The sequence below is a fragment of the Bidens hawaiensis genome, unplaced genomic scaffold, assembly GCF_021521415.1.
Source record: "Bidens hawaiensis isolate Kalapana, Puna unplaced genomic scaffold, B.hawaiensis_p1.1 tig00004283_1, whole genome shotgun sequence".
Taxonomy (NCBI): domain Eukaryota; kingdom Viridiplantae; phylum Streptophyta; class Magnoliopsida; order Asterales; family Asteraceae; genus Bidens; species Bidens hawaiensis.
Genome location: NW_027491258.1, coordinates 1,022,694 through 1,044,701, shown reverse-complemented (window position 1 = coordinate 1,044,701; position 22,008 = coordinate 1,022,694). Strand labels below are relative to the sequence as shown.

Genomic DNA, 22,008 nt, shown 5'->3' with positions numbered 1-22,008 from the left:
GAATAATCATCTAGTCATTCGAAAACGGGTTTTAAGACTTTCCTCACCATATGCGGGATCGGGGCTAAAATAGTGACGTATCATAGTTTCATTAGAAGTCTTTCGATCACGAGGACGTGGTTGCCGGAATAATGGGGCTCAGGGGCGTCTTCGATCGATCAAAAAATTTATTGTCGTCTGAAACGCTTGACAAATGAGTTCGTCTTCTTCGGAAGAATTGGAAGACGAAGACGATGAAGACAATGTCATTTATAAAAATGGAGAGAAATATAGTTTTGGTAGAGGGAAAGTGTGATTTTTTAAGAGAATAAGGGAGAATGAGGTGAGTTTTAATTAAAATGGAGTGTGTGGGTTGGTTTTAATAGGTTAAAAAAACATTTTTTTTTATAAAAAACCAAAGCCCCCAACGGCTCTTTAGACCACCTCCATTTCCCAACTGCTCTTTTGAGCCCCGTGGTCCGGCTCACCCAAGGCATTCGTGCCCCCATCACGAGAAGGTGGTAGTCGTGTGCTCGGTTGCCACGTCGCTCGCGGCCAAGGGTTCGCGCGCCACTACCCTTAGCCTAATTATTAGCATGTCAAAATTCAATCCAAAATATATAAATAAAACCAAATAATATAGTGCCTTACTTGAATCTTGATTACCGAGGACTTTTAACCTTGAATCATCATCGTATCTTCAGAACTACGGTTGAACTGAGAAACCATTGATAAAATTGTGATTAGAATCATCAGTTATTGATAGAGAGCCTTTGAAATTCTTTCAAAAATGCCCAAGGGAAGTGTAAAATCATTTAGAGTTTAAACCATTAAATCGGTGGGATAAAATTGAGACGGTCCTAAAAATTTTCGACACTCAGCAAAGGATACACGGGCGCGGCGTACCCTATGCCCTACCTTGACGTACCCGGCGTACGCCCCATATCATTTTCATGCTACACCAACTTTTTAACCTTTGATCAACTTTTTCAAGTAGGGCGTAGGCTACGCTCTACACAGATACGATTTTGGTGGCTCTATTAAGCATCTCAAAGCTCGACTCGTTGCTCAAGGTCTCGACTACTCACACACAATCAGTCCGGTGTGTCATCTTGGTCCTCCAATGTTTCGCTTGGGTGGGGACATGAGTTGGAGTCTCACACATCTATACTCCAGTGTGATAGTAACGTAAATAATCAATAATAGTCTGACCTTGCGAATGGCGATGCTAATAACTGTTCGGTTAATCTTGACGGGTCAAACCGGGTCGGATACGGGTCAGCAGGACATTCTGTTTGGTCAATTGTTGTTTGGCCCAAGTGTAAGGCCCAACCCGAGAATTAGGGTTTTATTATAATTGGTAATGTCTTGACTAGCAAGTTAGGTTAGTCTATATAAACCGAGTAATGTTTAGACATTAGTAGTGTGTGAAGTTGGTGTAACCGAGTTAGGGTTCATCAAGAATCAAACCGAGTTAGGGTTTGAGAGAGTTGTAATCAGTTTTTTGAGTGAGATTTACTGATTAATATAAACGAGAGTTAGTCGTTTAACTCGTGTGTTGATTATCGATACGGGACTTGAATTGGTATCAGAGCCAAGTTCAAAAAATCGATAATCTAGTTAACGGTGATCGATGTTGAGCGGAAGAAAATATCGGAGTTGGTATTTTTTATTGGAGACTGACGATCAAGTTTGGGTTAGTGTTTTTATTGTGCTCTGTTTTTCGATTAAACAAAAGAGAAAAAGAAAGTTTATGTGAAGTTCCAAGACGTAAACAGGGTTTGACAATTTTGATTGGTTGTTTGGTTGAAAAAAAAAAAGAAATCAAACAAGGTATTTTGTGTGCTGACGAGGAAGAATTAACAAAAAAAAAGTAGTTGGTTTATTATTATTTGTTTTTCAACAAGTTTTAGTTAACCATTCATTGTTGTTGGGTTTTTATTTGAGTTGAACAAGATGGTTCCATTTAGAGTTCGTATTTATTTGGGTTGAACGAGTAGGTTCGATTCAAAAGTTTGTTTTTTTACACGGGTTGAACAAGTTAGGTTTTAACCAGGGTTTGAGTTATTTTATTTTACGAGCAAGCGGGTTCGGTTCTGAAAAGTTGTTCGGGACTGAGTTGTTTGTGTTTGTTCCAACTAGGTGGAGCAATGGTGTTCGACAACGTCAATGGCAAGCGACAAAGAAGAGCCGATAATCCAACCCAAAGCGAGTGGGGGGATATCGTTGCAGGTTCCAAAGCTGAAAGGAACTAATTACATCACATGGGCGATTGTGGTGGAAGCGATTTTAGATGATCAAGAGTTATGGGAAGTTGTTCAACCGAATGAGGGTGCGGTTATTGATGCGAAGAAGTATAAACGGCAAGAGCATTTTTGTTTCAAGTAATAGAAGGTGATATTCTTCTTCAGATATCTCAATACACGAATGCTCGGGATATATGGACGGCTTTGGAAGCACGATATGTTGGGGCCGAACGAGTTCAAAAGGCTCGATTACTAACGTTGAAAAGTGAATTTGAGAAACTCAAGATGGCGGAAGACGAGACCGTTGATCAGTTTGCAGGAAAAATAACAGGCATGGTTTCAAAGGCAACGAGTCTAGGTCACGTGTTCGAGCAAGATGTCTTGGTGAAGAAGTTACTGGATGCGGTTCCAGATAAGTACTTTCAACTCGTAGCCTCAAATATGTACGGTTTTTCTGAATGAACACGGGGTGATTCCAAAGCGTTTCGAAACCGAGCAGATGGAGAAAGATGTTTGGTATCTCGACAACGGAGCATCGAATCACATGACGGGTAATAAAGCATATTTTTATGAATTGAATGAACAAGTCACGGAAAATGTGAAGTTCGGAGATGAATCTTGTATTGATATTCGGGGAAAAGGGTCGGTCTTAATTGAAGGGAAAACGAGGGAGCAACGTTTGTTGACCGACGTCTACTACATCCCGAGCCTACAGTGCAATATCATTAGTCTTGGTCAAGCAACGGAAGGTGGATGCGAGATTCACATGAAACATGATTTTCTAACCATTAAAGATGATACATGTAAGCTTTTGATGAAGGTGAAGGACCAAGAATCGATTGTACAAGATTAGTCTTAAGATAACAAGTCCCGGTAAACGAGCTATTAGTGGAATGAAGAATATTACATGTAGGGATCTTCAAGGTATTGGACTGAAAGAAGACAAGTCGGTTATGAGTCAGGTTCCAATCAAAGATCCAAGTTCAAAAATTCAAAGTCCAAAGAAGAGTGTTCAAGAAACTAAAAGTGTGGTCAAGAAAAGGATTCAAGCCCAAGGGAAGACATGTTATCATCAAACGAAGCAAGTGTGTCTTCTAGCCAAGTGGTGCCGAAAGAACATTGCAAGAGATCATGAAAAGCCTCGGGAGAATCAAGAGAATAATGACAAGCGTGAAGTTGAAGACCCGCCAATTTCGAGTAGGAAATTAAGGGGTGAGTCGGGTGACTCGGGTACAACAATTGCGGGGGTGATTGTTGGGTCAATTGTTGTTTGGTCCAAGTGTAAGGCCCAACCCGAGAATTAGGGTTTTATTATAATTGGTAATGTCTTGACTAGCAAGTTAGGTTATATAAACCGAGTAATGGTTGACATTAGAGGTGTGTGAAGTTGGTGTAACCGAGTTAGGTTCATCAAGAGTCAAATCGAGTTAGGGTTTGAGAGAGTTGTAATCAGTTTTTTGAGTGAGATTATTTTATTAATATAAACGAGAGTTAGTCGTTTAATTCGTGTGTTGATTATCGATACGGGACTTTACATTCAAGTTTAAAGGGTCAAGTTGTTAGGAAGTTATTTATTTAATCACATGTTTTGTTATGTTTAGTTGTAAGTCAAAGTAGTGGGTCATGTTTTCAGTTTTTTTAGTCATGGGCTAATGCAACACGTTTATGCTACGTGTGTGTGAATGAGCCTATTTATTTCAGCAGCTAGGGTTAGGAACAAATGCAAGCGTCTTCTTTGTTTTGTTCAGTATGTATTTCCATTAATCAAGAAAGAGTCTATCATTAGTTTTGATCATCATCTGTGTGTTATCTGCTGCAATAAAGGGCCTGAACCAACAATAACAATGTAACCTCTTTAATTGACTAGCTTGTTGCAAAGTGCCACATTTTTTTTTGGTTATTATATAAGCTCCTTTACTCCTTTCTTGAAAGTAACACCATTTCATCAATAATGTCACCATCTTTATAAATTATGTATCAAAATAATTACTGGTGTACTTGGATCATACTCTAATAATCCAATCCTTGTAATAAACATTCATATTTATACCTGGATAATATTAATACTAACCATGGATCATGTGTAAAGTTTACATCATAACATTCAGACTCAAACTGGCACAAAGTAAAAGCATGAACTCACAGGTGTTCAATAGTAGAATGAGAAATAACACCAAACTGGTATACGTAAATTAATTTGTGTTTATGGACCAACCTATCGACTCGCAATTTTCTTCCAAATTGTGTATGAGTGCCAAACCAGTAGTAAAACTGCGATGATGGATACGATTTCCAGAGTGGTAGCGGCGGATAAGTGGTGACAAAAGGAACCATATGCATTGCAAATCTCATGCCAGAATGAATGAGAATTTCCTTTGAGGCCAATCCATGCTACCCCCAGATCTGCTCCTAACGCTGCGGATAGAATAGCTAATAGCAGCTGCACACACCAAACGTGTATTAGGTAATTCATGCATTATTATTATTATTATTATTATTATTATAGTGACGGATCTTGAACACAATTTTAGGGGTACGTAACACAAAATAAAATTTTAACCGACATTAAGAAATTTGATTTTACTGTTTCGCGAGTACGGGTGCTTGATTACGCATTTCGCGCGCCATGGGCCTGGTTTCGCGTTACGCGTGTACCAGTACCGGGTTACCCTTTTTGCGCGTCCGGCGCCTAGTTACCCGTTTGGCGAATACAAAGGCCTGGTAATGCGTTTCGCGCTAATCTTCGCCTAGTTATTTTAGTTGGGCTTTTAAGTTTTAATTAAATAGTTGGGTTTTAATAAAACTTTTTAAATGGAAAGTTTTGGGCATTTAAAATTGTTTGAGGGGTGACGTAATATAATTTATGAGGTATCATAATACATAAAAGTTGAGGGGCAGTGGTTGCTACCTCTGCCTTCAAGCTACATCCGCCCCTGATTATATAGTCCCTCATTTATATTTGTTAGCCGAGTTTAGTATCTATTATACCCGTGAATATTATTATTATATTGGTTCACGGCTAGTCTCTCTATATTTGTTAGCCGGATTGATTATTTGTTATAGTTATTAAAGTAAATACTTTTGGATTATGAATTTGTTTGTTTATTACTTATTTATCATACATCCGGTTTGGATATCACGAAACTTATTGACATTTTATATCTATTATTCGTTATTTAAACAAGGAAAATATTATTCGTTATAGTCTTCTTCGTTTGAATTCTTTCAATAGTTTGGAAGAGACTAGCTAGGTACACGATTTTTAATAGATTAGTAGGACGCTAGAAGCACTTACAGAATCTAGTATCACGAAACAAAACTGCAGCTTCGTCGAGCTTCTTCCCGTCTTCTTCAGAATCAAAAGCGATGAAACACCAGTGATGATGCTATATAAGCCAGCCGTGGAGAATGCTGCTACAAAGTATCTGCGCATCAGAAGTAAATTTATTGTTAGCCGAGTTTCTTATCTGTAATTCACAATGCATGCCATTTTGGGCCAAACATCCCTGTTGAAACTGGTGCTACTTACATATAAGCTGGAAACTGATTCCAATTTGCATCCCAGGATACTATTGTAGTTGGCGAAAAGGGTAACGACATCAGCTTGCTCTGTTTAGATGTGACCATAATAATGATAGCAGCCACGCCTGCTACAAGCACCACAGCCCTCAAGACTGCATCAATTACCACCCCATGGTTGTTGACACCATCTGCACTACCACTAGCCGTCTGCTCTAGTGCTCGTCCTGAGAACTTTACAGGTATCACCGTCTCAATTGCGGCATGTGGAGGAGTTGTGCCATTAATCCGCGCCATTGTCACTAGTAGGTTGATAGTAGCAAAGATTGAGAAGCTTGTTTAGTTGTGTTTATGGTTGTCATATTGTATGTGTTATATTTATACAAGAAAATATAGCTTCTCTTTGGCAGGATATATAATGCATGTGGATAAATAAATAAACAAATATGGTATAAGTTTGAAATGGATGTGTTGCTCATAATTAATTTGCTTTTGTATTGAAATTAATGTCTCTTCGTCTTTTAATCAAATAAAGGAAACTATATAACCACCACTTATTTAATTTGTTTGCCATGATATTGATTGCTGGATATATGTACCTGGTCCCAAATATAGCCTTCTTCATAATTCTCGTTTTGTAGCACTTGAGTGACACATGTAGATATATATTACTATATATTGCAAAAACTAAATATATTTAGATCGTTTATTTTATTTAGCACGCTATCATAACTGGCGTGTTATAAACAAATTGTATAAACTATTCAGTGGAGATCGAGCTAGTCTAAGCTCAAATTTAGCATTCTAGGGGTGAGCATATCTTAACCGTTAATCGAAATTAAGCGGTAACCAAAGCAAATTAACTATATTACCCGATAGTTATGATTAAAGTTCTTTGATTAACCGATAAATCATGGTTATGGTTATAGACAATGGTGTCCTACAACCGAACATTAATAAACCGAACCAAACATACACATTTTTAGTCAACTAAATTTTAGTTTTTATTTTGTTAAACTGTGATTTAACTAAAACAAAAACTAAAGCTGTAAACAATTTTATTTGTAGCATGAAAAACTAATACAAAACAAATTTATTTATAGTTTCTTACAGTTTTCATAAAAAAATTATTGGCAATAAGTTTTTTCCCAACATCCGTTTACAAATTTGATTCATTTTATCATTTTATTATTGTGACCAGAAAAATTATCTTTAAAAAATTATATATCTAGATTTTGGAAAATAATTCCATAATAGAATTTTGAATTTCTGTTAAAAAAAACACCTATTAATTTCTTGATTCTTGATTGGCCCGTTGAATGGAAGATTATCTCTTCGACCGGTTGACATTTTGGTGTTTGGATGAATATGAAGAAAACATGTGTGTGTGGATCTAACAGTGGTTTTGATGAAGGCCCAAGTATTGATGAACAGACTATGTTATATTTGGAGGCCCATGATCGTGTCTCCAAAGGTGGCCCACGAAAACGGGCATAACTTGGCCCACGAAGCTCTGTTTCAGGCCTATTACCAGTCAAATCGAAGCTTGAGACGAGGAGCCCATTGTGGCAATCTGCCCACATCGGTTTGGCCCCTGTCCGAAGCCCAAAAACGACTCCTAAATAAAGTTATGGGCCATTTATTGTTTTTTCAGCACTTTTTATGTTTTTATTTTTGGGTTTGTGTTTGGCCCATGGCCCGTTTTAGGCTCATTTCGTATTAGAACTCTTATTTATATGTTGGTTATGTAATTTCAAAAGGCAGACTTGAATTTTATAATAATTAATTTTTCTCTTCATTTTCCCTGACCTTTGGGTGGAGATTTTTAGGGTTTGGAAGTCATCACGGTATTCGATTGAATCAACGTGATTGATCTTCATTCTCGTTTTACCGCTGCATCAGGTTTCCCCTCTGGTGGGCTTAAGGAGTAGTGGTTTCCCAGTTTGCCAAGCTGATTCATGCAAATTGACTATATATGAGAATGTATGTCTTGACAACTAACATGTATTTATATCTTTTGCTTTGCTTTTGACACTTTTGGTTTCCTCGCGCCTATAGTTGTGGAGTTACTTAGCCAAGTTCAACTGGTCATGCATAGTAATGTTATAATTTCAAGATCAATCAATGTAGCTTTTAAAATATTGGGTTTTACGTACAATTCAAATGGGGTAGCCAGTAGCGACACAACTTGTTACCCGTCTGCCTTCTATTTCAAGTAATCACTACTTTTTAAAATAAATCTAAAAAGCAAACAAGATTTAAATAATAGAACGTTAACTGAACCAACCATTACCTAAACAATAATCGTTTAACCATAACTAAAAATCAATTATGGTTAAGCTTATCCTTTAACCGAAGCCATCGGTTTTGGTTATAATTAAAAATACATACTGAATCAAACCGTCTTTTGCTCCACCATTCTCAACACATTTAATTTAATATATCTTAAGTTGACCTCTATGTGTCTAAGGCTCAAACTACCATTACTAAATTTTCTAACTCAGCACGTGTATATTAAATAAATCGATATTTATATATGTGTATTGTTAAAATATCATCGTTATATATATATATACTAGTTTTTATCTCTCGTATTATAGGATTGTATAAATTTTCTGTTTTTAATATTGTGAATGTGTTTTCTTTGAATTTTAGTTTATTAATTTATTATAAGAAGTTAATAATATACTTGAACTTATTTTGATTAATTTGTGTTGGTTATGTTTATTTTTCAATGAAACGTTGAATGAATTATCTGCTTAATTTTTTATATTTATTCGTTTATGTTCATTTGTTATAATTTGGATGTTATTTTGTGAAACTTTTCTTTTAAGTTAAACTTGAAAGAAAAAAGAATTGTTAATGTAACTGAACCAGTATTGAGAAATTAAATTAGGGTTTGATTACGGGGTTTGTTTTACATTTTACGTTTCTAATATTGAAATATTTTTTTGTATTTTATAATTTTATTAATTGTAAGAAAATTAATGATATACTTAGGGTTTGATGATGTAAGAGTTTCATAAATAAATGAGATGTTATAACCCGTTTAAAAGTTATATAGGTTTGATGATACCCATGACCCACTTGTTTATACTATAAAATTGTTTCATAACTATAAATAATATATATTTAAAAAAAAAAAAGTCAGATATTAATTTTTAGTATATCATTTTATCGGATTTTCATATCAAAAAATATTTGGTAAGTGATATAATGCTAAATGTTTATGTTTCCCGTGTATATTTTATTTAATATTTTAATTGTTTTTGTTCGTTTTTAGTCAAGATTTGTATACTACTAACATTTTTTTATGTTTTGTAGGTTCCGGGATTTGATATAAAAAAGGACGAAAAACGAGTTAAAAAGCAAAACGGAGATCCGGAACGCGTCAGGAAGGTGCCAGAATAGAGAAGCGGTCAGACCAGGCCGGTCTGACCGGCCCCCTTGGTGGAGCACGCCGCGCCGCGCGACCGGGGAGGCCAAAGCCCGTCGCGCGGCGGCTAGGCAAAGCTGATGGATTTTTTAGTTTGTTTTTGTTACTTGTCGGGCCTTGTTTTTGGTATTTAAACATCTTTAACTTAAACCTGACAATAACCTGAAGCCACCAGATGAATTCGGAGTTTTAGAGAGCATACTTTTGAGTCTTGTGGTGATTTTGAAGGCAAGAGAACAGCCGGTGAAGAGCTTTACGTTCAAGATCGAAGACTACGGGTTTTATCGCCTTTATTCTTTCGTTTCTCATTCATTCACCATGTTTTCAGTTTTTTTTTTGCTTTGTTTGATTTATATTATATGATGCTAGGCTAAACCTCATAAACTACCTAGGTCATGATGAACCTTAGTTCGGTTTGATTTTGTTGGGATTTCTTTTCGTTATGGATTTTTTGTTTTAAGTAAAGTGTTGAGTTTGAGTTAATTGATGCGCATGTTTGCTTGGTTTTATTTACTTGGAATTATTGTTTCACATTACCCTTGGTGATTGTTTCATAGGATAGGGTTTTGTTAGGTCATTTACTGTGTGTTATTTACTAGTTTATAATTGATATGCATTAAGATCATAGAAACAATAAAACTAAATAAATAGATAAAAGTGAGCTGCTAGCCTAGAAAGCTGTAAGGTGATAGGTTATTGATAGATGTTTGTTGGTTAGGATTGTTAGATTTAGTTCTTCGTAAGGAGTCCGTCTATGTTTGATCGTCAACTTAGTCTATTAAGTCAATTGAGTCTTCTTAACTATCTTTGATTTCCGCGCTGTAAGGTAAGATTTTGTCATAAAGATACTTAGACATAAATTATTAAATAACCGTAAGGAAGTTTAATTCATAAAACTGGTGAATCTTAAAACTTGTTAGAAATCCATAGGTGTCTTCTTGAAGGTCAAGGGTCCTGTTCGGGTTTTCTGTCAAGGGTCTATTTTACAATCCCAGTTCCATAACTTAAGTTTCTCATTTGATGATTTCCGTAACATTGAGGATTCTAGCATAGGTAGTTATTTTCATCATCTGAGTTAATCTAAGTGTTTTATAGTTTATTATATTTTATTTAATTAGGGTTAAGTTTATAATATTTAATTAATTAGGTTTTAAGTAATGATTATGTTTTATTATATTTTAATCAATTAGGGTTAGATTTAGTTAATTAATAATTAGTTTAAAACCCCCTTCAAATAATATTATTAAATAGTCGTGTTAGTAAGTTGAGTCTAATTAGCTAGTTTACGTAATTTATAGAGTCTCGTGGGTTCGATATCCTGGCTTACTTAACTGTACTAAAGTCGACCGGTACACTTGCCGGTTAGTAGTTATAGTTAAGTTAAGAGTCTAGAATTATTACTTAGTGTCTAGATTAACTTATTTTTAGTTAATAATTATTTAACTACTTTTAGCACATCAGTAAGATTAATTTTTAATATAATGAGATGTTATAACCCATTTAATGACTATCTAGGTTTGGTAAGACCCATGCCCATGAATTCGGGTCAAATGTATGAGAAACCATCATTTACAAATAAATCAATCTGGTGGTTTGAGAGAAAATAGGGAGGTTTCATTTATATATATTTAGGATATATATATATATATATATATAATGTTTGAATTAAATACAAATGAAATTAACGTGTTAAACGTGAAAATCAAGTAGAGTAATTATATATACAAGTAGAGTAATTAGTCATTACATTATAGAGTAATTATATAATTACTCTACTTGTTTCTCACGTTTTGTGCGTTAGATTTAAAAGCTCTCTTGTTGTTTCTGAGCTCCTCTAAAGCCATCATATTAATTTATTTGTAAATGCAGGTTTTTCATGCATTTGACTCAAATTTACGAATATGAGTATCACCAAACTCATATGGGCCTTAAACCTGTTATAATATCTCATTAAATTAAAAAGTAATCTTACCAAATATTTGATATGAAAAATCCTATAAAATAGAATATATACTAAAAAATAATATCTAATTTGTTTAAAAAAAAACATGTATTATTAAGAAAAAAATTTATAGTAAAAAAAAGGGAATATCTCATAGAATAGTAACCAACTTTCAAAAGTGTTCCAATTAGGTCACTCATGCATATTTTTCTTAAATCGGGTCACTAAATCTTCAAATTGAGTCTCACCGATTTTTTTGTATGTTAAGAAAGAAATGGAGGATAAGATGTGGGGGTCGGAATTTGCAATATATGTAGTTATATTTTTAAAAAATTAAAAAACGTTAATTATATTTAAATTCAAAAATAAAAAATAAAATCAACGTCGCCACTCAACGTCAACATCAAAAAAAGATAAAAAGATTTAGTATGTGAAACAAAAAATAAAAACGTTAAAAAACATGTTAAAATCGTTAATTTAATAAAATATGAAAGCTGAGTGACCTGATTGGAACACTTTTTAAAGTTGAGTGACCTAATTGGAACACTTTTAAAACTTGGTTACTATTCTATGAAATTGCCCCTAAAAAAATCTAAGCGGGTCATGGGCCTCATCAAACCCAGATAACTTTTAAACCTGGTTATAACATCTCATTTATTTGTGAAACTCTTTCATCATCAAACGTTAAGTATATTAATTTTTCTTACGATAAATAAAATTAAAATCCAAAAAATTATATAAATATTAGAAACGAATATTGTAAAACAACCCCGTAATACGGGGGGATAAAAGCTAGTGTGTGTGTATATATATAAAGTAATTAAAATACATTAGATGTATGTGATTAAATTATTTTATTATGTATAATACATATTATGTAATTATAGATTTGTTATACAAAATAAAAATGATTATATTTATATATAATACTCATTTAAGCTTACGAACCTATTAAGTTTGGTATGTGAAACTTGAGCTCCTTTTCGGTTATTAGATGACCTCTAATTTAGTTTTGATATGCTTGATCGAGCTCGTTTAAACCCAACTTAATTCAAGCTTTCTTCGAGTCAATTTAGAATAGCTAATGAATTAGCTTGTATAGATTTAGCTTCTATTGACCCGGGGTATCAAATAGCTTATTAGGAGCTCTACTAATTTAAATCCATGGACAAAAAGATAAAAACATTTAGTAATCACTAAAACTGAAAGAAAATTAAAATATGTTATTGTAATAAGGAGAAGATATTGAGATTGCTTATTTATATTATTCGGTTCAAAACTTGTTTAGCCTATAAGTCTATAACTTATTAAAAATTATTTTAAATATACAGAATAAATAAAAAAATAAAAGGCAAAAGATCATACAAGTGCCGACTACCGTCAACATCACATTAAAAGATGCGGCCAATGTCCATGAAGCAATTCACTAGAGATGCTGCCTTTAAGTGAACGTAACTCACGTTGGTCTTTAAACGTGTGCTTAAGGACAAACAACATTAGTTGATTTATAACAACCTTTTCAGGTTGTAGAAAACTATAGCTTGAAACTTTGAACTTCAACTATTGGTACTTGGTAAGAGTATTCTTTCCCCCCACCCCCCTTTATTTTTCCCAAGTTGTTGAGCACACTATGTCGTGTGTCAAAGAAAAGCGCCAACTTCTCTATACTAAATTACACTATCTTCAACGCATTCATTTCTACGCATTCATAAGTTACATGTCTTTGCTAGCTCGTATAGGTCCTTATCGTTGGAGAATTATGCCTTTGTATTAAGTTACATGCCTTTGAAGCAATCAAGCTCTCTACAAAGGTCTTGGTTTTTGTCAATGTTTTCAGACCCGGCCCGGACGTCGACCCGGACCGCTTACTGAGTCAAAGGTCGGACCGACCCGGAAGAACGGACTGGTGTTTGACCCGAATGTCGTCATAAATAATTTAAATATATATTAATTTATATATATAATTCATATACATATAAAAAATAATAATAACCAAAAATAATAATAACAAACTTTAATTTTTATTTATGTTTCATACATTACTTTTTGAATACATTTTTATTTATGTTTCATTAGTAATTATTAAAGCTTCTATATGGGAAATTGCCCAAGTTCAAATCTCGGCATGCACATTTCATTTTGAATTTAATGAAAAAATGGGTTTTACCGGTTGACCCGTCGGGTCACCAGGTCCGGGCCGACCGCTACCCGGAAAACCCGGCCAGGTTTTTAGAAAACGAGCTAAATACCCTGACCCGACCCGGTTTAGAGATCCGGGTCCCGGCCGTACAGGTCTGACCGGGCGGGCCGGGTTTCAAAACACTGGTTTGTCTTGCTTTTTGCATATGAGTGAGTCCAATCTAGTAAAAGAAAATGTTTTATTTGAATGTTGTGTGTAGTATCTAGATGAAGAGGTGGAAACTAAGAATTGTAATAATATTTGTAAGGTTGGAGGTGAAATGAGGATTTGTAAGGATATGATATGACACGTAAGGACTCTTAAGGGCACTCATAGCATTGTAGATAGAGTCTAATAAAGCATTTGTCCATTTAAGAAGGACATGCTAAGAGTATCTTGATTTTAATAGTTTTACAATATTTTATTTATATGATATAATACTTTATGCATTTATTGATAGAAACCGGAAAACTAAAGTACTGAATTTAAGATAATGGCCACATTCGAGATAGGCTTGATCTCCAATTACAAGGTTAAAGAACCCTAATTCTGATAAACATAAACATCCATGACTAATAAAACAAAGATAACCCTATTAACATTGAACCTAATTGACGGTTCTAGCACATAACTACCCCACTAATTTATGCTTAAATTGTTCCCACTTGTTTAGTAACATGGGTTTAGGCGGGAATAGATTCTAAGGGACCAGGTATGTATCAATACTTCGCGCCCGGTAAAACGACTTGTCCTCAAGTCTGAAAAAAAAAACGATGCACCAAGCAAAGAGCCATTCAATGGTTGCCAAGATCTGTGCCTCCAATAATCTTCGAACACTATGCTTCAAATCACGAAATGCGGTCGAGATGAGACATATGTTGAACCAATTAGTAACTTTTTTATGTGCAAGTGGGCCAGTCCACACTTGATGATGGGAAATGTCTGTCTTCAACACCATCTGGATCATTCCAGCCACCAACTTTAGCCCATTTGTGAGTTTCATCAACTCATGAAGTCATGTGAGGAAGAGATAACTTCACGTGAGTTTGATTTTCTTCCAAATCTTTCACATGTAAGTTGGTATGCAATAACTTCATTCTATTTTGGTCACTTTCCAAATCTTCGACCCGCAATTGAACATCCAAAACATGCTCAGATCGGTCTTCGGTCTTCAACTTAACATCATTTTCTATCTTTAATTGAACACTGTCTTCAAGTTCCAACTGAACACCGAAAGCATGTTTTAGCCAATCTTCGTATGGGACCTCTTCTTTAGCCATATCCAGTAGTGAGCTGTGAGATTCCTAGTTAACATTTATCCAAACCGCCGTGATCTCTGCGATGTCCTCCTTCAAGGCTATCAGCGGGTCTCAATGGCTGCTAATTGAGTAGCAAGAACAACCTGATTTGCTGATGGTAGAACTGAACGGTTGTTGGCAACCATCTTCAATTCCCGGCAATGGAACCAATGATAGAAACCAGAAAACTAAAGTACTGAAATTAAGATAATAGCCGCATTCGAGATAGGCTTGATCTCCAATTACAAGGTTAAAGAACCCAAATTCTGATAAACATAAACATCCATAACTAATAAAACAAAGATAACCCTATTAATACTAAACCTAATTGGCGGTTCTAGAACATAACTGCCCCACTAATTTCTGCTTAAATTGTTCCCGCTTGTTTGATTACATGAGTTTAGGCGGGAATAGATTCTATGAAACCAGGTACGTATCATTTACGTTAACTAATTATAACTATTTTAAAAATGTTTCTTTTTTCTTTAGCTCTACATTCAATTAACTTCATTAAATCCATATTAATAAGTTTGCAAACTTGTAATGCATCATGCACAAACTAATAACTATCTTACGTTAGAAGTTTATTTATTTTAATTTTATCTTTTTAAATTACCGTTTTTTAAATCTTATTTAAGTTTGATTATATCGTTAGTCACTGGTATTTTGTATGGAAATCGTGCGGGCCCTCACATTGGGGTTACTAATGCTATATATTGTCTGAGAACTAAGACTATCCATAATGCAACCATTTGCCCTTCCTATCTATCCATTGCCACATAAATACCCAACATCAAAACTTCTCCCTATCATCATGTGGGTCCCACATCTCCACTCACAAAACACCCTTTCCTTCTTTTTTAAGCCCTTAGCTAATGGCTTTTTCCTTTCTCTCGCATCTCTCTTTCATCCAAGTCATAAGCCACATCATTAAGGATAACTAAGGGTCCCTTTTTTTTCCTTGCATTGGAGATGGTCTAACATTTATTTGGAATCTGTCCTAATCGTTAATGTCTCCTTTTCTTTTAGCTGGATTTGCTTCTTAAATTTGTAAACATTTACGGGGTTCATTTCCATATAAAAAACAAAAGAAAAACATCTCGCGCATATAAAATCTTGCTACAATGCACGGCCAACCTGTTAGTCACAATATAAACTAGTTTCTTTTCTTAAAAACATCAATATAATATAACGGAGGGATTATAATAACAAGTGGCGGACATACATACATATAAGAGGTAGTCCCCGCTACGGCTTAACTTTTTACCGGTAGTGTAAAAAGAATTTTTTTGGCCGATTTTCATGTTTCGTTACCGCTGGAAAAAAATAACGTTACAGCTAAGATTTTAAGCCCAACCAATCTATGTTTTAAACTCAATCAAAATCCAAAGCCCAAACAAAAAACCCATTAACCCAACCAAACTACCTTTCACCACTTCACCTATCCATTTTGTAAGGCCCCGTTACCGGTGCCCTACATTGGCGTTGGATTTACTCATAAACACAGTTCTAAATATCAGAGTTAATTAAAATTTTCGCGAAATAATATAAAAGCCAACCATTCATTACAAATATAAATAACTTGTCTTTTTAATTAAAACATAATTAAAACATAGTATCAAACATCAAGACAAATCTTCAGATGCCAGCCTCTTCAATCTTGCCATGTGTCCTGCTCAAACCAGCTGTCTCAATCTGTTAACCTGCGTGTATACTAAAAAGTCAGCTACGCTGAGTGAGTTCTAGTTAATCTATTATAACATATAATACATCCACATACTTACATATGCACCCGAAGGTACATACCTTCATATTTACTTACATACATACGTACTTTCATTCTTTTTTCATCCTTACATACATACTTTCATTCGTACTTATACGTTTTAAAGAGCATTCCGCCCTATAACATTCGCCGATATTATTAGGGTCGGTCCCCTACATTCGCCGATATTATTGGGGTCGGTTCCCTACATTCGCCGATATTATTGAGGTCGGTTCCCTACATTCTTCGATATTTTTAGGGTCGGTTCCCTACATTCGCCGACATTAGCAGGGTCGGTTCCCTGTTCTAACTCTGTATTCCATACATTTCTATACATTCATAATTATAACTTTTGTACATTCATACATCACTTATACATCATATATATGTCAACCATATCTTTAAACCATCCCTTGACAGTACATGCAATATCCGAATATCGTTCACGTACTATCAATAATACATACATAACATACATACATCATTCATACATCATATATCATTCATATCTTTAACTACCTCCTGACGGTACATGCAATATCCGAAGATCGTTCACGCTAAGCAGTCATCATACATAAATCATACCAAGCATAAACCACTTAAGGTAAGTGTATTAACTATCACATCGAGTATGCACACATCCCCGAAAACAAAACAAGGAAGTGGGGCTAGAAACTCACCTGAATGCGGTTACGTTCACCGTTTATAGTTATTCCCTTCTTTAGCTGTGCGCGGCCAACTGTATAACAATTTCACATATCAATCATTTATTGTTACCCATATCGTATTTCTAGTTTAGTTATAACCCTCAACAAACAGGGGTCCGGGGGGCAGCGCCCCTAGCAGCGGGGTTCTAGGGGCGGCAGCCCCTAGCGGGGTCCAAGGGGCAGAGTCCCTGGCCGGGGGTCAAGCTATCAGGTCAGCTTAGAAAAAAATTATTTTCATTAACTGTCTTAACATATTTTCCATTAGGATTTTAAATTATTTCTAATTCGCTAAAGCATTTCTTATAACGAATTAAGCCTAATTCGTTAACCAATTCGTTATCTTTTGTGATATAGTTCGTTAACTGATTCGTCATCTGGTCAGCATCTGATTCGTCATTCCAATTCGTCATCTGAACATGACTTAATTCGTTATATGGTTCGCTATCCTAGTTCGTTAGCCTAATTCGTTATCTTGACGTAACGAACTGGATGAGCTAATTCGTTATCTTCTTCCTTAACGAATCACTGGGAGAATTGCTTATAATTCGTTAACTCCCTGTTAACGAATTATCTCTAATTCGTTAACTTCCCGTTAACGAATTAGGGTTAGGTCAGAGAATGTCAGAAACATTCTCTGACATCCCCTTCCTCATACTTGCCGCCTTTCCGGCGCCGTCGTCGTCGGAAAACCGCGGGTTCGCCGGAAAAGCGTATTTTTGCAGCATTTTCACCGTTTTTCGTCCCGTTCGATCCGGATCTGAGCTAGGGTGACCCCTAAGCTCATCTTAGGTTCGGTTTATACCCGATTCCACCCGGATCTCGTGACTTTAACGGTTTAAAGGTGTCGGCTCGTCGTTTCGCAACTAGATCTAACGGGTTTGAGCTCATACAATATCATACTATCATTACCTTGGATCGGGATTAGTTTTCCTTGGTGATTTCGGCGAGAGAGAGAGAGAGAGATAGAGATAGAGAGAGAGAGCAAGATGAGAGAGAGCTAAGTGTGTGTTTTGGGAGGTGTATGGAATGTGTGTAAATGAGAATTCTTGGTAATTAATGCTTATATAATTATGGTTCATGGGCTTAAGCCCATGGTCTTTTCCTCTTTCCTTCATAACCCAAGTCCATAACTCATATCCATTTACCCCAACAGTAGCCCGACTCATAATAACTCATACTTTCATTTATTAACCGAAACTAGAAAAACGGGATGTTACACATTTACAACAACAACAACACAAAATAATACAGTAGCAGGCAGCAGCGCAATCACAGGTTTGTTAAAAAAACAATCCCTTGCACAAGCAGGAGACACGCAATGGGGTTCTCATCATTGAACGATCACAAGATTGTTAAAATTATTCCCGGAAGTTGTTGAGGTACTTCAATTGATTAAATTAGATGGAGATGGTGTCCAAAAAAAATACAATGCGAAAGGCAAGATGGATTTGCCCAATCGAATGAGTAATGAGTATTTGAACAATGCTTTAGTTTGTGCGGTCGAAAGAGAAACGTTTGATAAAGTAAATGAAGGAGATGTAATGGCTCGGTTTCAAGCTATCAAAAATCGAAGAGGAGATATTTACAGCCCAACCTAGATCCGCCAATGTTGGTTCGTTAACCCGGTTAGTTTAAATTTATTTGTTGTCATGTTGTTTATATTTGTTTCATTAACATTGTATTAAATATGAAGAAACAAAATTTTTTAGCGCTACGGCTCGGTTTCAAGTCTGGATCCGCCACTGATAATAACAAACGTAGTGATCAAAACACATGCTAATTATATAACTTAAAATCAATATAATGCCTAGTCTTAAGCATCTATAAATGTTGAGTAATCCCTGACAATGGGGCTAATGATTCTTAATCACTTAATCATGCTTGGGGGTGTGTATGAGTCGTTGTTGGCTTTGACCTAAACCCAAACTGAAATTTGGTCTCTTTGATAGTAGAAAACTGATTGGTCCGGTTCGCTGGTATATACTTGAGCTGGAAATGTTTGGTTATGATAAATATTGGCTCAAGATAATGAATTTTGGCCTTGGGGGTTGTTTGACAATGTTGTGCTATGAAATCAGACTGATTAAGAGACTCCATGAACCATTTAGAGATGTATTTTTAGTGAACCAAACACACTCCACCTTTTTCCGATTCAGATGTAGTTTTTTATTGGAATCATTCAGAGTTTATCAAACAACCCACTAGACTTTTGGTCTATATTATTTTAACCAGCCTTTTACTTGCTTTTTTACAATTCCAACTTTATATTAAAAAAAAAAGAAGAAGATTAAAATGAACTAATTGGTTGGTAATTGTTTTCGGGTTTTCAAGTTAAAGGCGGCTTTCACTGAAAAACTCTCGTATATAAACCATAATATATCATGTATATAAACCAAAGTACATATATAACATAAATTAGTGAGACGCTTTCGACTGTACGTCGGTATATCTATATCATCTGCAACGGATAGGGTGAAAATCACTATAATACCCAGTTGACTAAGAGAATTGCCAAAATAGCCATAAACTTTGTTAAATTACTACTTAATCAAATATTGACGCATATAATTTTGGCACAGGAGACAAAAATATGGTGCAGGAGAAATATTGGCAAAAGTGAGGATGATGTAAGAGAAAATGACATTTGTGTGTGTGTATTGGTAAAATGGCGCATGAGTAAACGGCGGGGCATAAGAAAACAATGTAGTAGGTGATGTGCTAAGCCATATGACGCAGTACAAGGAAGTTAACTTTTTTTAAATGGTGCACGAGGTGAAGGTTTGGCGCATGATCAGGATATAGTCAAAGGTAGTTTTGACCATTCATAAAAGTCAACTGGGGGGGGGGGCTATTTTAGTAATTTTCTGCCTTCGTTTCAGGTGTTGGTCAACTTAGGACCTCGAATACTTTGTGTTGTGACAAAGAACAATCACTGTAATTATTCTTTGCTCTTATGTGACAGTTATTGTCACAAACTTCGCAAAAAGTAACCTTGTACAAATTAAGGATTGCATACACCCTTTCAAATCTCATGACAGAAGGAAATAACAAATATTGTAACATAGGAGAAAATTTTTACCATGCCAACCTAACTATCATCTAACGATCTTCTTGGAAAGCACGAAAATATAGAGCCAAATTAGCAGCAAAAGTCCTATGGAGGGTAAGAGTGATACAGCAATAGATCCGGCAATATGACCGCAGAACGAATCGTACATGTTGCAAATCATGTTCCATTTCGTATGAGAGTTTCCTTTGAATCCTATGTAAGCTACACCTCCTGCTGCTCCTGTAGCAGAAGCCATGATACCAAACAAAAGCTGCAATATATAAACAAGTGATAATAACTACAAGTTTGTAATTTGTTCATACTTTTATTATATGAACTACCATACAATAAGGATAAGTTTTTAATTTGTTCTTACTGTGTCAAGGATAAGAAAGCAAAACAGCAGTCGAGTGGAGCTTCTTTTTGGTTTCAACATTATTAGAACTGATAGCACACCAGTAATGATGCTGTAAAAGCAAGTAACCGACAGTGTTGCTACATAATATCTGCATCATAATGTAAACAAAAATCTAGTACTGTTTTTCAGACACGTTATATGGAATTTAGTTTGGATTATAAGTTGGGGCTCAGGATTCAACTAAGTATTTAACAGCGGTTTTTGAAATTCTTGTACTTTTAGGCAGTTCCCTGCCCATGTAAGCAAGTTCGTTTGGGTGGCAATTAAGCACACTCCATAGAGTCACTACAAGAAATTAGATCTGTCTCGACAGGACTTATCTCGACGATTTATTCCCAAGATAGGGTTCGCGAATATATGTCAAGTCGATCGAATGTCCTCGAGACAAGGTTAATTTGTTTTTTTTTAATATATATTATTTATTTTTAAGTGAAAAACTCAAAACATCGTCGTTTCATTAAACTTATCTTGAGGACAAGTCCTATCCCCAAATATTTTTAGGGGGTGTTTGGATGAGCTTTTTGAATTGCTTTTTTGCTTATTTGCTTTTTGAAAAACAAAAGCAACTTTTTAAAAGCTCCATTTTAAAGCTTTTTTATTAGCTTTACCAAACATTTTTTGCTTTCAACAAACAAATAGCAAATAAGCAAGTTTTAAAAGCTCACCTAAACACATACTTGACTTTGAAGAGACTGGTGAAATGTGTGCCCGCCAAGTGGAAACCCTGCCTTGAGGATTCCTAAATCACCTAATAATCCCGGAAAAATCCTACTTACATGAAAGCCGGGGATTGACTGAATTTTGCAGCCATGGGTATTGTCATGCCCGGCGCAACATGTATCGACTTGGTTTGTTTAGAATTGATCATAAGAATGATACCAATCAAGGAAGTTACAAACAGCATGACCCTCAAAACCACATCAACCACCACATGATTTTTGACATCACCTGTTATACCCTTGTATTCCGATTCTAGAGACGCCGTTGATAGGGTAGAATGTGGTGGAGTAATGGATGTCATGGCTACTTAATTTAAGTGTAGTTCTATGTACCATCATACATTTATATAGAGTTTTTCAACTTGTTTGGATGATTGTGGTAGCGCATGTAAGCATGTTCAAAGAAGCACAAATTAATAAGCAATTTATTCTATATTTTGACAAAATTGTGGGGTTCAATATGACGTTAATTAATTGTCTGGATGTGTTTGATTAGTTGGGTTAGGAGGAAAATCAGAAATAAAAACTAGACTTCTTTTTTTTTCACGGTTAAATCTAAATTAAAGTTTGTTTTTCTAGCTAATAAAAAGTTTCTTTTTCAAATTACTAAAATAAACAACATAATTATATAGCACGTCATGGCAGTTGACTAGTTGGTTACGAATATGATATGATTTTTAGAGTGTATAATAAGAGGTCAAGAGTTTAGTCCCTGTAAAGTAACATTTAGCTGTTCAAAAAGAAGTTGGTT

At 35.2% G+C, this 22,008-nt stretch overlaps 2 protein-coding genes across 2 annotated transcripts; both read right to left on the bottom strand.

The window, feature by feature from the left end:
• Positions 1–4,229: 4,229 nt before the first annotated feature.
• Positions 4,230–6,085, bottom strand: LOC143626219 (CASP-like protein 1). The gene is made up of 3 exons (XM_077096367.1): positions 5,755–6,085; positions 5,521–5,650; positions 4,230–4,665 (listed from the first exon to the last, which is right to left on the bottom strand). The coding sequence occupies exons 1-3, from the start codon at positions 6,039–6,041 to the stop codon at positions 4,441–4,443; spliced, it is 642 nt and encodes a 213-aa protein (XP_076952482.1). The 5' UTR covers positions 6,042–6,085; the 3' UTR covers positions 4,230–4,440.
• A 13,835-nt stretch (positions 6,086–19,920) lies between these two features.
• Positions 19,921–21,559, bottom strand: LOC143626148 (CASP-like protein 1). The gene is made up of 3 exons (XM_077096309.1): positions 21,315–21,559; positions 20,497–20,626; positions 19,921–20,391 (listed from the first exon to the last, which is right to left on the bottom strand). The coding sequence occupies exons 1-3, from the start codon at positions 21,557–21,559 to the stop codon at positions 20,167–20,169; spliced, it is 600 nt and encodes a 199-aa protein (XP_076952424.1). The 3' UTR covers positions 19,921–20,166.
• Positions 21,560–22,008: the final 449 nt, after the last annotated feature.